At 44.6% G+C, this 15,307-nt stretch overlaps 1 protein-coding gene across 8 annotated transcripts in view; it reads left to right on the top strand.

The window, feature by feature from the left end:
• Nucleotides 1-15,307, top strand: part of ppp1r9a (protein phosphatase 1, regulatory subunit 9A) — a 371,465-nt gene that overhangs the window by 262,387 nt on the left and 93,771 nt on the right. For 6 of the 8 annotated variants that reach the window (XM_068004352.1, XM_068004329.1, XM_068004361.1 and 3 more), the window contains 3 exons: nucleotides 5,029-5,082; nucleotides 14,057-14,286; nucleotides 14,382-14,478. In XM_068004352.1, the coding sequence (XP_067860453.1) occupies nucleotides 5,029-5,082; nucleotides 14,057-14,286; nucleotides 14,382-14,478 (381 nt within the window). The remainder of the gene's footprint in view (nucleotides 1-5,028; nucleotides 5,083-14,056; nucleotides 14,287-14,381; nucleotides 14,479-15,307) is intronic. The other 2 variants (XM_068004343.1, XM_068004378.1) reach the window with 1 other exon arrangement.

The raw sequence follows: 15,307 nt of genomic DNA, 5'->3' as shown, positions 1-15,307 counted from the left end.
CTGAACGGCATAGCTGCCAGACTGGGCCTGCGGCAGGTGTGAGCGAACCAACACGAGGGAAGAACCTACTTGACCTCGTCCTCACCAATCTACCTGTCGCAGATGCATCTGTCCATGACAGTATTAGGAGGAGTGACCACCCCCAGTCCTCGTAGAGACAAAGTCCCGTCTTCGCACTGAGGACACCATCCAACGTGTTGTGTGGCACTACCACCGTGCTAAATGGGAAAGATTCAGAACAGATCTAGCAGCTCAAAACTGGGCATCCATGAGGCGCTGTGGGCCATCAGCAGCAGCAGAATTGAATTCCAGCACAATCTGTGACCTCATGGCCCGGCATATTCCTCACTCTACCATTACCAACAAGCCAGGGGATCAACCGTGGTTCAATGAGGAGTGTAGAAGAGCATACCAGGAGCATCACCAGGCGTACCTAAAAATGAGGTGCCAACCTGGTGAAGCTACAACTCAGGACTACATGCATGCTAAACAGCGGAAGCAACATGCTACAGACAGAGCTAAGCAATTCCACAACCAACGGATCAGATCAAAGCTCTGCAGTCCTGCCACATCCAGTCATGAATGGTGGTGGACAATTAAACAACTAACGGGAGGAGGAGGCTCTGCAAACATCCCCATCCTCAATGATGGCGGAGTCCAGCACGTGAGTGCAAAAGACAACCATCTTCAGCCAGAAGTGCCGAGTTGATGATCCATCTCGGCCTCCTCCCGATATCCCCACCATCACAGAAGCCAGTCTTCAGCCAATTCGATTCATTCCACGTGATAGCAAGAAACGGCTGAGTGCACTGGATACAGCAAAGGCTATGGGCCCTGACAACATCCCGGCTGTAGTGCTGAAGATTTGTGCTCCAGAACTAGCTACGCCTCTAGCCAAACTGTTCCAGTACAGCTACAACACTGGCATCTACCCGACAATGTGGAAAATTGTCCAGGTATGTCCTGTCCACAAAAAGCAGGACAAATCCAATCCGGCCAATTACCGCCCCATCAGCCTACTCTCAATCATCAGCAAAGTGATGGAAGGTGTTGTCGACAGTGCTGTAAAGCGGCACTTACTCACCAATAACCTGCTCACCGATGCTCAGTTTGGGTTCCGCCAGGACCACTCGGCTCCAGACCTCATTACAACCTTGGTCCAAACATGGACAAAAGAGCTGAATTCCAGAGGTATGGTGAGAGTGACTGCCCTTGACATCAAGGCAGCATTTGACGGAGTGTGGCACCAAGGAGCCCTAGTAAGTCAGTGGGATTCAGGGAAAACTCTCCAGTGGCTGGAGTCATACCTAGCACAAAGGAAGATGGTAGTGGTTGTTGGAGGCCAATCATCTCAGCCCCAGGACATTGCTGCAGGAGTTCCTCAGGGCAGTGTCCTAGGCCCAACCATCTTCAACTGCTTCATCAATGACCTTCCCTCCATCATAAGGTCAGAAATGGGGATGTTCGCTGATGATTGCACAGTGTTCAGTTCCATTTGCAACCCCTCAGATAATGAAGCAGTCTGTGCCCGCATGCAGCAAGACCTGGACAACATCCAGGCTTGGGCTGATAAGTGGCAAGTGACATTCGTGCCAGACAAGTGCCAGGCAATGACCATCTCTAACAAGAGAGAGTCTAACCACCTCCCCTTGACATTCAACGGCATTACCATCACCGAATCCCCCACCATCAACATCCTGGGGGTCACCATTGACCAGAAACTTAACTGGACCAGCCACATAAATACTGTGGCTACAAGAGCAGGTCAGACGCTGGATATTCTGCGACGAGTGACTCACTTCCTGACTCCCCAAAGCCTTTCCACCATCTACAAGGCACAAGTCAGGAGTGTGATGGAATACTCTCCACTTGCCTGGATGAGTGCAGCTCCAACTACAGTCAAGAAGCTCGATACCATCCAGGACAAAGCAGCCCGCTTGATTGGCACCCCATCCACCACCCTAAACATTCACTCCCTTCACCATCAGCGCACTGTGGCTGCAGTGTGTACCATCCACAGGATGCACTGCAGCAACTCGCCAGGGCTTCTTCGACAGCAGCTCCCAAACCCGCGACACCTACCACCTAGAAGGACAAGGACAGCAGGCACATGGGAACACCACCTGCACCTTCCCCTCCAAGTCACATACCATCCCGACTTGGAAATATATCGCCGTTACTTCATCGTCGCTGGGTCAAAATCCTGGAACGCACTTCCTAACAGCACTATGGGAGAACCTTCACCACACGGACTGCAGCGGTTCGAGAAGGCGTCTCACCACCACCTTCTCAAAGGCAATTAGGGATGGGCAATAAATGCTGGCCTTGCCAGCGACGCCCACATCCCATGAACGAATAAAAAAAAAATTAGCGGGCATAGAATATAAAAGCAGGGATGTTATGCTGGAACTGTCTAAAACACTGTTTCGGCCACAGCTTGAGTACTGCGCACAGTGCTGGTCACCACAATACAGGAAGGATGTAATTGCAGTAGAGAAGGTGCAAAGGAGATTTACGAGGATGTTGCCAAGACTGGAGAATTTTAGCTGTGATGACAGATTGGATAGGCTGGGGTTGTTTTCCTTGGAACAGAGGAGGCTGAGGGATGATTTGATTGAGGTGTACAAAATTATGAGGGGCCTGGTTAGAGTGGATAGGAAGGACCTATTTCATTTAGCGGAGGGGTCAATTACCAGGGGGCATAGATTTAAAGTGATTGGTAGAAGGATTAGAGCGGAAATTAGGAAAAAAATGGTAGAGGCAGAAACCCTCAACTCATTTAAAAAGTACCTGGATGTGCACCTGAAGAGCTGTGACCTGCAGGGCTACGGACCAAATGTGGGAAAGTGGGATTCGGCTGGGTGGCTCGTTTCTCAGCCGGCACGGACACGATGGGCTGAATGACCTCCTTCTGTGCAGTAAATTTCCTATGATTCTACTTGCATTCAGGGAGGAGCCCACAGCAACCACTGTGAGGTAGTCCATTATACTATCTCTGGTGATGTGGTTGTCTTTGAAGCTACAATTCATTGGTGCTTAATGTAGCCTGAGGCTTTTGCTCTTTTTAAATAATTATATGTTGTTTGCATTTGCAATATTTTAATCAAATCTTCTAACTTAGTTATAAAGCATTTTTTACCAATGACGGTTGGCTACGTAGTCAGCCCCTTGCCTTAGTGGTGGAGCCACTTGGACTACTTCTGGCATGAGAACAGAGCATTTCATTCCCACATGCAAAGTTCCTATCTGATTCCTTTTTTTTTGGCTGAGGAAGTTTTGATACAATTCTCTCCCCCATAGATCTGAAATGATCAATTACATTGTGTTCAGTTGAGAGTTTTCTGTTACATGTGGACAATCACTCCAAAACGTTTTGTACTATGAGAGCAAGCCTCTGCACACCCTGATGTCCAAACAACATTTAGATTATTAATCGACAACATTCTGTTTCATTGTCAGCTAGCATGTCCAGAGATTTACTAATAACATCAAGACCTCCTGCAATCCAGTTCAGTAACAGATACCTGAGCTAGTTTCAGACAAGAGGTACTCCGAAGATAGCTCCCAAAATAACTTGAAGTAATTTACACACCGTTACCAAGCATGACTGCTTAGGTCCGACTGCAAGAAGTCATGCAGTTTGGCAGAGCTGAGCTTAACTTTGTCCTTTAAACCAAGGAAAATGGACCCCATTCCTTTGTGGGAAATATGATTGTGTGAAAGTTGATATCTGGAGTACAATTAACAAAGAAGAAATGGAGATGATTCACCTTTAGGTGTAGTAATAAACATTCTTCAAAGTAAGGTATACTCAACATGCTGTATTTCTACAGTTTGCAAGAATATTAGCTGTGGATTTTCTCAGGTGTGCTCACCTATTTTGTTATCAGGTGTTCATATATCCACAGGCTTCGACATGACTTCATGTATAAATGCTCAAAATTGTTGGCATTTAGATTCTTTCAACTGTTTAGTTGTAATATGAGTTTTTGCTTTGAGGATTTTGAATTTATTGTTTTTTTAAAAATATATAAAATTCTATTGCAACATAAATTGTAGTCTCCATTTCAGTATTGGGGGATCTCTTACCTTTACCATGGCCATTAGTTTAAAGTGACTGTTTCTTGACATATTCAACTTAAAATATTAGCATTCGGGATTTTAATTATGTTTCAATTATATATCTATTGATTACTAATTAAATGATTGCCAGCTTGTACTAAGGAACAGTTTGAATTTAAAATTAATAAAGTCCTAGCAGTAAAAGAGTTTCCATCATAAGGTAAATGAGACTAAATGGTTTTATCTCTGAAAGTTACGCTGGTATTCCTATTTTAGTTATATTAACTGAACCTGAGGGCACATTCGTAAGGGATGTGGCAAAGGAAGGTCACACTGGTTTTGGATGAAAAATTCCTCAAATAGTTAGGTACCACTCTAGTTTTTTATTCTATTGCATGATTTTATCCATGGTATGTGGAGTATAGCCTTTATTTGAAGAATGATGACTTCTACATCTAAAGGTGAGCTTTATTTTTGTTTAATAGTTTTAAGTTTAAAAAATGTCATTTCATAAATTCTGTGTATAATAATTGATTTCCTTCACTGCAGAATGGTTCCAGAAAATGATGTGTGTAATATATTGTGTACTTTAGATACCTGCTTTTGGAGCAGTGAGAGTTGACTCAGTGACTGCAGTTGGGGCTGTTCAACGTTTATTCGAGAAAAAGTTACAAACTTAGAAGTATCAGGTCCTAATAGTGCTACAGCATTAATTTTGACTTGACATGACCATTCATACTCCTAATTTAACAAAAAGAGAATGCCTGAGGAGAGAAGCATTAGGAATGTAATGGCTTTAATAAGACTGGTATTGTGAGTCATCACAGAGGCTGTACCTTTGAATTTACAACATACTGCACTGCAGTAGTGTTAGAATGGCTTTAACTGTTGAATAAGGCATTTTTGTCAGAGGCTGTTTAAGCTTTGCAGAATTGCTGTCTGACCAATTTTTTTTGGTCCATCTAGCTACAGATTAAGCATTCTGTTACTGAAGCTGAAATTCAGAAACTGAAAACTAAGGTAAGGTGCTATGAAATGAATTACTCTGATATTTGTTTACATTTTTCTCCACTTTAGGATACAGTGGGCATCAAATACTGCATTTTTATCCTTATTTTTCTCACTAGACACTTAATTAAATAACTTGGTCAGTTCAGTATTTTAATTTTAAAACAGTGAAGCAAACAAGACTGAAGAGCAGAATGCAAAGGATCAATGTATAATAATGCTACAGAGAAATCTCTTTTTTTGTAAATAAACTATGAACAATCTATGAATAGTCTCCATTTTTGAGGAACATAGTAAGAAGCTGTTTTAATGGATCTCATTTAAATGTAAATTGACCTAAACATTTTTTTTCTTCGCATTCATATGAAAGGGTGTTCCATTTAATCTGCTTGTTAATTACTTAAAATTGATTTGCTTATTAGAAATTAAAATTGACGATTATTCAAAGTGCAGTCAGAGTTCTTGTTTTTGAACTCTAAAGCTGACCATATAGTGCAAAGTGGTATTTTCCCAACCTGTATATTCCTATGCCCCTATACTAATTGCAACATTGGGCTTAGAAATCCAATTTGGCCCGTTTCCGGAAGCAGAAAGGTCACAAAAGCCTGAGGCCCCAGCCTCAACCAAAATTGGGCCTCGGGCCTATTCACTGTATTTCCAGTGAGCTGTGGCCACCAAACGGGCATCCAGGGGCAGCTCGCCGGTTTGAAGAGGACCAATTTTCGCTGGCTGCCAAGCCAGCAGCAGTCCACTGGTAAGTCCTGGTGTGGGGAAAGGACAACGGGTCGAAGACTACTGCCCGCAGTAATACTGTGGACCCTGGGGGAACATTTTTGCTTCCCCTCACTCCACATGAAAGGTAAGTTTAAAAGTGGTCCCTTCAAAGATCGCTGGTTAGGCCACTGAAGAACCTAAAAACCTGAGTGCAAAGTGCCCGGCATGTAGTCTGCTCAGTCCTAACAAATTTCCAGGATAGGTCCTGAAGCAGACATTAGGTTCCTCATTAACATATGCAAGGGGACTGTTTTAGGTGGCTACCAGGGATGCCTGAATACCGCCTGACCCAACATTGCATCGGACGTATTTCAGGTGCCCTTGGGGCATGGGAGACAGCATCCGGAAATTAGTGCTTTTTGGCCTTGTTCAGGTACAGTTTCTCCCCTTATAGAAGTAAAAGGTATTGGTAAAACAGTTGGGTGTTGACATTGGCAAGACTTCAGTTTTATGTATCTAAATTTAATTTAAATCAAGCTTTTAAAAACTAAATGAAGTAGAGTAGTTTATACTAGAGTTAACAGAAATTACAATTTTGGATCTGAGTTAACAATAATTTGGGATTCGTGTGTTTTTTTATAACTTGAGTCATAAATTAGTCTATACCAGACATGGCTATAAATTCAAATGAAAAAGTTGATAGTTGTAATCATAAGAATTAGTAACTGTGTATTGTAACAAGTATAGCTAACAAGTATTCAGTAATTTAAAGCAGTCAATAGACTGAAAGGTTAAACTGGAAGCTCCACCTTCTCCCAAACTATTAATTAGGCAGCTTCACATAATGAAGGAAAATGAAAACCAAATTCATTTTGCTTCTGAAGTCGTTGGTAACAATGAATATGGGTGGAAATTTAGTCTTTTTCTTTCTTGCCTATAAAACCTGTACCATATTTGCACAATTAGCTCCAGGCTCATTTTCTCCACCACCAACTATCTTCTTAAATCTCTCCCTGAGGTCCATTCACCCTCATCTCTATAACAAGTGTGAGAAGCTCATGGATTTCTTCATCATCTAGATAGAGACCATCCATTCAGCTCGCTCTGCTGTTTCCCCACTTATCCCCTTATGCACCGAACCAAGCCCCCCACCCCCCCCACCACAATCATTACCTCTATCCTAGTGCTAAGAGATCAAGATTGAGAAATGATGAGGGAAACCATTTTACACAAAATAATTACTCATATTCTAATACTATATTTCATTTTAGATTATTTCTACAGTTAAAAAATGTAAAATTTTGAAAGTCTGCAACAAGGCTGAAAATGTATCTGTACAAAGGTTACTACATTCTTTAAGGTCAGCTGGTACATGTTTACATTTGGCTTCACTTTATCACCCCAACTGGAGACGCAGATCCTTTTTTATGCCTTGCTAGCCCAAACATATTTAGCAGGCCTAGGGACATCTTGATGTGGACTGGTACCAAAAGTGGGTAAAGGTTTATGGAATGCAGATGCCTATGGAGTAGTGCAGCTAGAAACTGTATAAATGGGGTAAAATCATGGCTACGTGAGTTAAGGAAGGGAGACATCTGGAAGGTTGAGCTGTAATGTGTGTATCTTCTGCAGCAAAGCATCCTTTTGTGATTTTCTTATGCGAATATGTAGCATTTAATCTTTACTAAACGGCAAGCGTTTGACTCCGTGTCCAAGAATTCATCCTTGGCCCCTCTCCCTTTCCAAACTCATCATCATCCCATAGAAACCACCCTCGACCCCTCTGTCCTTGCAAACTAGCACCCCATCCCCAACCTCCCTTTCTCCCAAGTCTTGAACATGTTGTCGCCTCCCAGCTCTGTGGCTATCTGTCCCTCAGCTCCCTGTTTGAATCCCTCCTGCTAGGTATTCACCCCTCAATCATCACCAAAACAACCCTAACCAAAGTCACGAGCAACATGCGCCTCATCTTCTTCAACCTCTCTGCAACCATTGACAGAATTGAGCACACCATCCTCCTCCAACGCCTCGCCTCCATTGTCCAGCCTTGTGGGACTACCCTCGCTTAGTTTCACGCTTACCTATCCGATCATAGTCAAAGCCTCGCTAGCGATGGCTTCTCGTCCCAACCTCGCACTGTCACCTTGGCATTACTACAAGGACCCATTCTTGACCCTCTTCTTTTCCTCATCTAAATGCTGCCTCTTGGTGACATCATCAGCAGAAATGGGGTCAGCTTCCACAAATACGCTAATGACACCCAGTTCTGCTTCTCCACCATCTCTTTCAACTTCTTCATTGCCTCTGTGCTTTTGGATTGTTTGTCTGACAATTCCACCCAGCTGAACATTAGGAAGACCAAAGCCATTGCCTTTGGCCCCTGCCACAAACTCTGTATCCTCAGCACTGACCCCACCCCCTGCCTGACCACTATCTCAGACTGAACCAGACCCCAAGCTGAGCTTCCGACTCCTGGGGTAAATTTAAATGGGAGATTGGTGGGGGGGATGGAGGGATCCTGATGGGAAGCTGTTAGGAAAGCGAATGGTATGTTGGCCTTCATTGCAAGAGGATTTGAGTACAGGAGCAGGGATGTCTTACTGCAGTTATACAGGGCCTTGGTAAGACCACATCTGGAGTATTGTGTGCAGTTTTGGTCTCCTTATCTGAGGAAGAATGTCCTTGCCATGGAGGGAGTGCAACGAAGGTTTACCAGACTGATTCCTGGGATGGCAGGACTGACTTATGAGGAGAGGTTGGGTCGACTAGGCCTATATTCACTAGAGTTTACAAGAATGAGAGGTGATCTCATCGAAACATATAAAATTTTAACAGGACTCGACAGACTAGATGCAGGGAGGATGTTCCCAATGGTTGGGGAGTCCAGCACCAGGAGTCACCGTCTCAGGATACGGGGTATGCCATTTAGAACTTAGATGATGAGAAATTTCTTCACTCAGAGGGTGGTGAACCTGTGGAATTCTCTACCACAGAAGGCAGTGGAGGCCAAGTCATTAGATGTATTCAAGAAGGAGATAGATATATTTCTAAATGCTAAAGGGATCAAGGAATATGGGGAAAAAGGGAACAGGGTACTGAGTTAGACGATCAGCCATGATCATTTTGAATGGCAGAGCAGGCCCGAAGGGCCGAATGGCCTACTCTTGCTCCTATTTTCTGTGTTTCTATGAAACCCAGAAGTACGGTTTTCCTGGTCGTCCTTATGGTTTTGACGTAAGGACGTCTTTTAATTTTTAAAGATTGACAGGCTGGCTGTCAGTCGGACGGGAGAAGAGCCAGGGAGCAGATGCCAGCAGGTAAGTCTTAGATTGGGTGGGGGTGAGTCACTGGGGGGGTTTGTGGTTGGGGGCCTTCGGGGGGTGGGGGGGGTGGTCGGACATGGAGGGGGGTCGGTCAATCACGTGTGTGGGATCGCGGCAGGTAGGCTTGTTGAGCCTGGGGGGAGCATTCCTGCTCCTCCTGGCCCACATGCAGTGCAACAAAGACACTTACCTGCTGAGCCGGGCCTTCTCGCCTCCTCTTATGTGGCATGAAACAGATGGCCCAGGAATTTAAAAATAAAAAAGCTGTCAAAATGGAGGCCCCTAATCCTCCTTAAAAGCTTTCACTGACCGACCCGTCTCCTGAGAGCGGGTTGGTTGCCTGCCCCTCGTCCCGCCTCTGTTAAAACCGGAAGTGGGCAGGTTGGAGGCGAGTTGGGGTCGGGTTTTAGGTTTTTTTTACAATTTTTACCTTCCACCCACCCCCAACCCACCTGTTCGTGGGGTTAAAATTTACCCTAATATCCTCTCTATCTCAAAGACTGCCTCTGTCCCTACCTCAGCCCATCTCTTGCTGAGCCCTTCATCCATTTTATTTTTGCCTTCTGAATCGATTACTCCAATACTCCCCTGACAGATGACCCATCCTTCCCCCCTCCGAAAACTTCAGCTCATCTAAAACTCTGCAGCCCATGACCAAGCCCCGGTCATTCATCACAGCTGTCCTCCCTGACCTACATTGACTCCTGGATCCCCAATTTAAAACTCTCATCATAGTGTTCAAGTCCCTCAATTCCCTCCCTAAACCCCTCCACCTCTCCAGCTCCCTCTCTTCATTTAAGACTTCGCTTGAAACCCACCTCTTTGACTGAGATTTTGATCACTTCTCCTAATATCTGCTTCTTTGGCATCCATTTTTTCTTTATGACTCTGTGAAGCATCTTGGGAATATTTTTCTACGTTAAAATGCAAGGTGTTATTGTTTGTTTCTCTTTTCAGTATTGCAGCAAGAATTGCAAAATTGTTCATTGGAGTTACCTAAGCAAATAAAATAGTTTGTTTGAGTCGTTGATTGTCAGAATTATATGGATTATTAATAATTAAATACACTTTACATTGATTTAAGTAGTAGAATACCTTTTAAAGGTACAGATCATTTGGTCTACCACATAGTTTGTATCTAGCTACTTATAGTTGTAAATATGTGGGGACTGGATGGCACAAGGGGTTAGCAAGCTGTTATTTCTTTTCAGGGATCTGTGTTCAAGTCTAACCCAGATTGATGTGATGAAGATCTTCTTCCTTTACTCACTGTAATGATCCTATTAAGTTTGGCTGTTCTCAAACCAGTTTCATGTGGGCATGGACTTGCATTACAAAGCTGCCCCTAATTTGCATTAACTTAAAATAACCACTAAGAAATTGAGGAAAGAGCATAAGAGAAATTTGTTTACACAGAAAGTTCTTGGAGCATGGAATACTTTGCTACAGGAACTAGGTGACACATAATCATTGCTTCCTTTAAGAGAAAGTGGATAACTATTTGAAGCAGAGGGCTCTGGGGAAGGACCAGGGCAGTGGGATTAGTTTTGGATTGCTGAATGGCTGCATCTGTGCTGTAAATTTCTGTGATTATCACTCAAGGAAGCTACAAAGCTAGCTGGTATGGGAACAGAAATGCTGCAGTTGGGCAGTTCTTAAGTTGGAGTTGGGGTAGAATAGACAGCTTTACTTTGCAGTTTGCACTGGTTCCTGAAATGAAAAAGCATACCATTTCCTAACTAATTTTCTCTTCTTTGAGTACAAGTTTTGACCAGAAAAATATTTTAATAGAACTGTTTCATATCAGGGAAAAATGTCACTATTTTAATTATCGTCATGTCTGCGTACGGTAGCATAGTGGTTATGTTACTGGACTAGTACTCCAGAGGCCTGGGCTAATAATCCGGAGTCATAAGTTCAAATCCCAACACAGTAGCTAGGGAATTTAAATTCAGTTAATTAAATAAAATCTGGAATAAAAAGCTAGTATCAATAATGGTGACCATAAACACCCATCTGGTTCACGAATGTCCTTTAGGGAAGGAAACCTGCCGTCCTTACCTAGTCTGGCCTATAAGTGACTCCACACCCACAGCAATATGGTTGATTCTTAACTGCCCTCTGAAATGGCCTTGCAAGCCACTCAGTTGTACAGTCCCGCTACAAAAAGTCATGAGAATAAAACCATACGGACCACTAGGCACCGGACACGAGAAAGGCAAGGGCAAACTAAGCCCAGTCGACCCTGCAAAGTCCTCCTCGCTAACATCTGGAATTTGTGCCAAAATTGGGAGAGCTGTCCCACAGACTAGTCAAGCAACAGCCTGACCTAGCTATACTCACAGAATCAGCCAATGCCCCAGACTTCTTCATCACCATCCCTGGACATGTTCTGTCCCACCGGCAGAACAGACCCACCACAGGTGGCGGCACAGTGGTATACAGGCAGGAGGGAGTGGCTCTGGGAGTCCTAAATATTGACTCTGGACCCCATGAAATCTCATGGCATCAGGTCAAACATGGGCAAGGAAACCTCCTGCTGATTACCACCTACCGCCCTCCCTCATCTGATGAATCAATACTCCTCCATGTTGAGCACCACTGGGAGGAAGCACTGAGGGTAGCAAGGACACAAAATGTACTCTGGGTGGTGAACTTCAATGTCCATCACCAGGCGTACCTAAAAATGAGGTGCCAACCTGTGAAGCTACAACATAGGACTGCATGCTAAACAGCGGAAGCAGCTTGCTATAGACAGACCTAAGCAATCCCACAGCCAACGGATCAGATCAAAGCTCTGCAGTCTTGTCGCATCCAGTCATGAATGGTGGTGGACAATTAAACAACTAACGGGAGGAGGAGGTTCCGTGAACATCCCCAGCCTCAATGATGGCAGAGCCCAGCCCATGAGTGCAAAAGACAAGGCTGAAGCGTTTGCAACCATCTTCAGCCAGAAGTGCCGAATGGATGATCCATCTCAGCCTCCTCCCGAAATCCCCACCATCACAGAAGCCAGTCTTCAGCCAATTCGATTCACTCCACGTGATATCAAGAAACGGCTGAGTGCACTGGATACAGCAAAGGCTTTGGGCCCCGACAACATCCCGGCTGTAGTGCTGAAGACTTGTGCTCCAGGACTAGCTGCGCCTCTAGCCAAGCTGCTCCGGTACAGCTACAACACTGTCATCTACCCGACAAAGTGGAAAATTGCCCAGGTATGTCCTGTCCACAAAAAGCAGGACAAATCCAATCCGGCCAATTACCGCCCCATCAGCCTACTCTCAATCATCAGCAAAGTGATGGAAGGTGTCGTCGACAGTGCTATCAAGCGGCACTTACTCACTTAATAACCTGCTCACCGATGCTCAGTTTGGGTTCCACCAGGACCACTCTGCTCCAGACCTTATTACAGCCTTGGTCCAAACTTGGACAAAAGAGCTGAATTCCAGAGGTGAGGTGAGAATGACTGCACTTGACTGAGTGTGGCATCAAGGAGCCCTAGTAAAATTGAAGTCAGTGGGAATCGGGGAAAACTCTCCAGTGGCTGGAGTCATACCTAGCACAAAGAAAGATGGTAGTGGTTGTTGGAGGCCAATCATCTCAGCCCCAGGACATTGCTGCAGGAGTTCCTCAAGGCAGTGTCCTCGGCCCAACCATCTTCAGCTGCTTCATCAATGACCTTCCCTCCAATCATCATAAGGTCAGATATGGGGATGTTCCCTGATGATTGCACAGTGTTCAGTTCCATTTGCAACCCCTCAGATAATGAAGCAGTCCGTGCCCGCATGCAGCAAGACCTGGACAACATCCAGGCTTACGCTGATAAGTGGCATGTAACATTTGTGCCAGACAAGTGCCAGGCAATGACTATCTCCAACAAGAGAGAGTGTAACCACCTCCCCTTGACATTCAACGGCATTACCATCGCCGAATCCCCCACCATCAACATCCTGGGGGTCACCATTGACCAGAACAAAACTGAACCAGCCACATAAATACTGTGGGTACAAGAGCAGGTCAGAGGCTGGGTATTCTGCGGCGAGTGACTCACCTCCTGGCTCCCCAAAGCCTTTCCACCATCTACAAGGCGCAAGTCAGGAGTGTGATGGAATACTCTAAACTTACCTGGATGAGTGCAGCTCCAACAACACTCGAGAAGCTCTACACCATCCAGGACAAAGCAGCCCACTTGATTGACACCCCATCCACCACCCTAAACATTCACTCCCTCCACGACCGGCGCACTGTGGCTGCAGTGTGTACCATCTACAAGTTGCACTGCAGCAACTCGCCAAGGCTTCTTTGACAGCAACTCCCAAACCCGTGACCTCTACCACCTAGAAGGGCAAGGGCAGCAGGTGCATGGGAACACTACCACCTGCACGTTCCCCTCCAAGTCACACACCATCCTGACTTGGGAATATATCGCTGTTCCTTCGTCGCTGGGTCAAAATCCTGGAACTCTCTACCTAACAGCACTGTGGGAGAACCATCACCACACAGACTGCAGCGGTTCAAGAAGGCTGCTCACTACCACCATAAGGTCAGATAGGTATGTGGCAGTTAGGTATGTGCAATAAATGCTGGCCTTGCTAGCGATGCCCACATCCCATGAATGAATTAAAAAGAAACTATTTTAAATAGTATGTTACCCTCTAATTTTTCCTTGCATCTTGCATCCCTTTCAAAGCACCCCAACTAAACACCTGCAACGGAGGGGATGAGCAGTTGACCTACTCCCAAGTCTCTACCTATGCTGTTCCTGAGCTGTATGCTAGGAGATCTTCTGCATTTAAGTTAATCTCAACAAATCTCCACATCATCAACAAATTAGGGCATTTTTTAAAAATGTATTTTCTTTTCAAATCCAGATTGAAAATAAAATTTATGAATGGGTTTGATAAGTTAAGTTCTGATTTTTGTTGAAATTATTTGCCTCTACTTCCCAGCTCCAATTAGCAGAGAATGAGAAGGTTCAGTGGGAACTGGAAAAAACACAACTCCAACAGAACATTGAAGAGAACAAAGAAAGGATGTTGAAACTGGAGAGCTACTGGATTGAGGCACAGACCTTGTGTCATACTGTCAACGAACATCTGAAAGAGACCCAGAGCCAGTATCAGGCCTTAGAGAAGAAATACAACAAAGCCAAGAAACTTATTAAAGATTACCAGCAGAAGTAAGAAATTAAATAAAATATGCAATCTTATGAACAGTAAGCTGAGAGAACAACTCACTGAACCTGAAAACTTTATGGAAACTTGTATTTTTCAGGGAAATAGAATTTGTTAAGCATCAAGATGTTGAAAAAAAGAAATTTGAAGAAGTTGAAAAAGCACATGCAGCAGAAGTTCAGAAACTTCAGAGCAGGGTAAGAAGTACCACAGCGTTAATTTCTTAAACTAGCAATTTAAAAAAAATTCTCCTTGAAATAATTCAAAGAAATCAAAAATTTGTTGTTAAATTTTGGTACATACTTTGAGTTTTTAAATCATAAATTTCACAGCACTTCTTAGTGTTCACTAAATGTATTCTGTATTATGGGCTCTAGACCCCCAAAATTCTTCTCCTGTGTGCCTCAGGAGAATTAGTTCCCAGGTTAAAAAGAGAGGAAAAAGAGCATGAGACCTTTAACCCTGGTGATGCACTCCCTTTATATCGCCCTGGCATTTCTGGAGCTTCCCTAAGGGGAACAAATTGTCTGTGCGTACAACAGGCACGGGAATTGGAACTGCATGCAAGTGAGGTACAGGCGGGGGGTGCTAATGGTGCCTCCTGCCTCATTTTTCTCTAGGAATGTCAGTTCGGCACACATTTGGAAGGACACCCAACAAAGCTGTTGGTAGCTCTTGCAGCTGGGCCCCCTCTGATTAGAGGGTCTTAATGGGGCAGGCAGCAAGACCAAAGAGGCCTATAAAGTAAGTGGCCTTTTTCCCCCATCAGAACACATTGGATTCTCTAGACTGGAGTGCCTCTGTACTTGCACATCAGCTAGAAGATCCCACAGTCGGCAGCCATTACCACTGTTGGAAGCCTCGAAGGGCTGCATCAGCAGCTAGCTTTCCACCCCTGATTTTCTGGGTGCTGGCCCCTGGCAGGATAGGGCTACGCACGGGGGCATGCTAATAACCTGGACCCATAAATCCAGGCTAGTTCAGGTCAGGCACTGCGCATTTTGGATGTGCCCGCCACAAGGATGA

This window comes from Heptranchias perlo, chromosome 2, assembly GCF_035084215.1.
Source record: "Heptranchias perlo isolate sHepPer1 chromosome 2, sHepPer1.hap1, whole genome shotgun sequence".
Taxonomy (NCBI): Eukaryota; Metazoa; Chordata; class Chondrichthyes; order Hexanchiformes; family Hexanchidae; genus Heptranchias; species Heptranchias perlo.
Note: the sequence above shows the minus strand (reverse complement) of the source record. Positions and strands in the feature narration are given on the sequence as shown.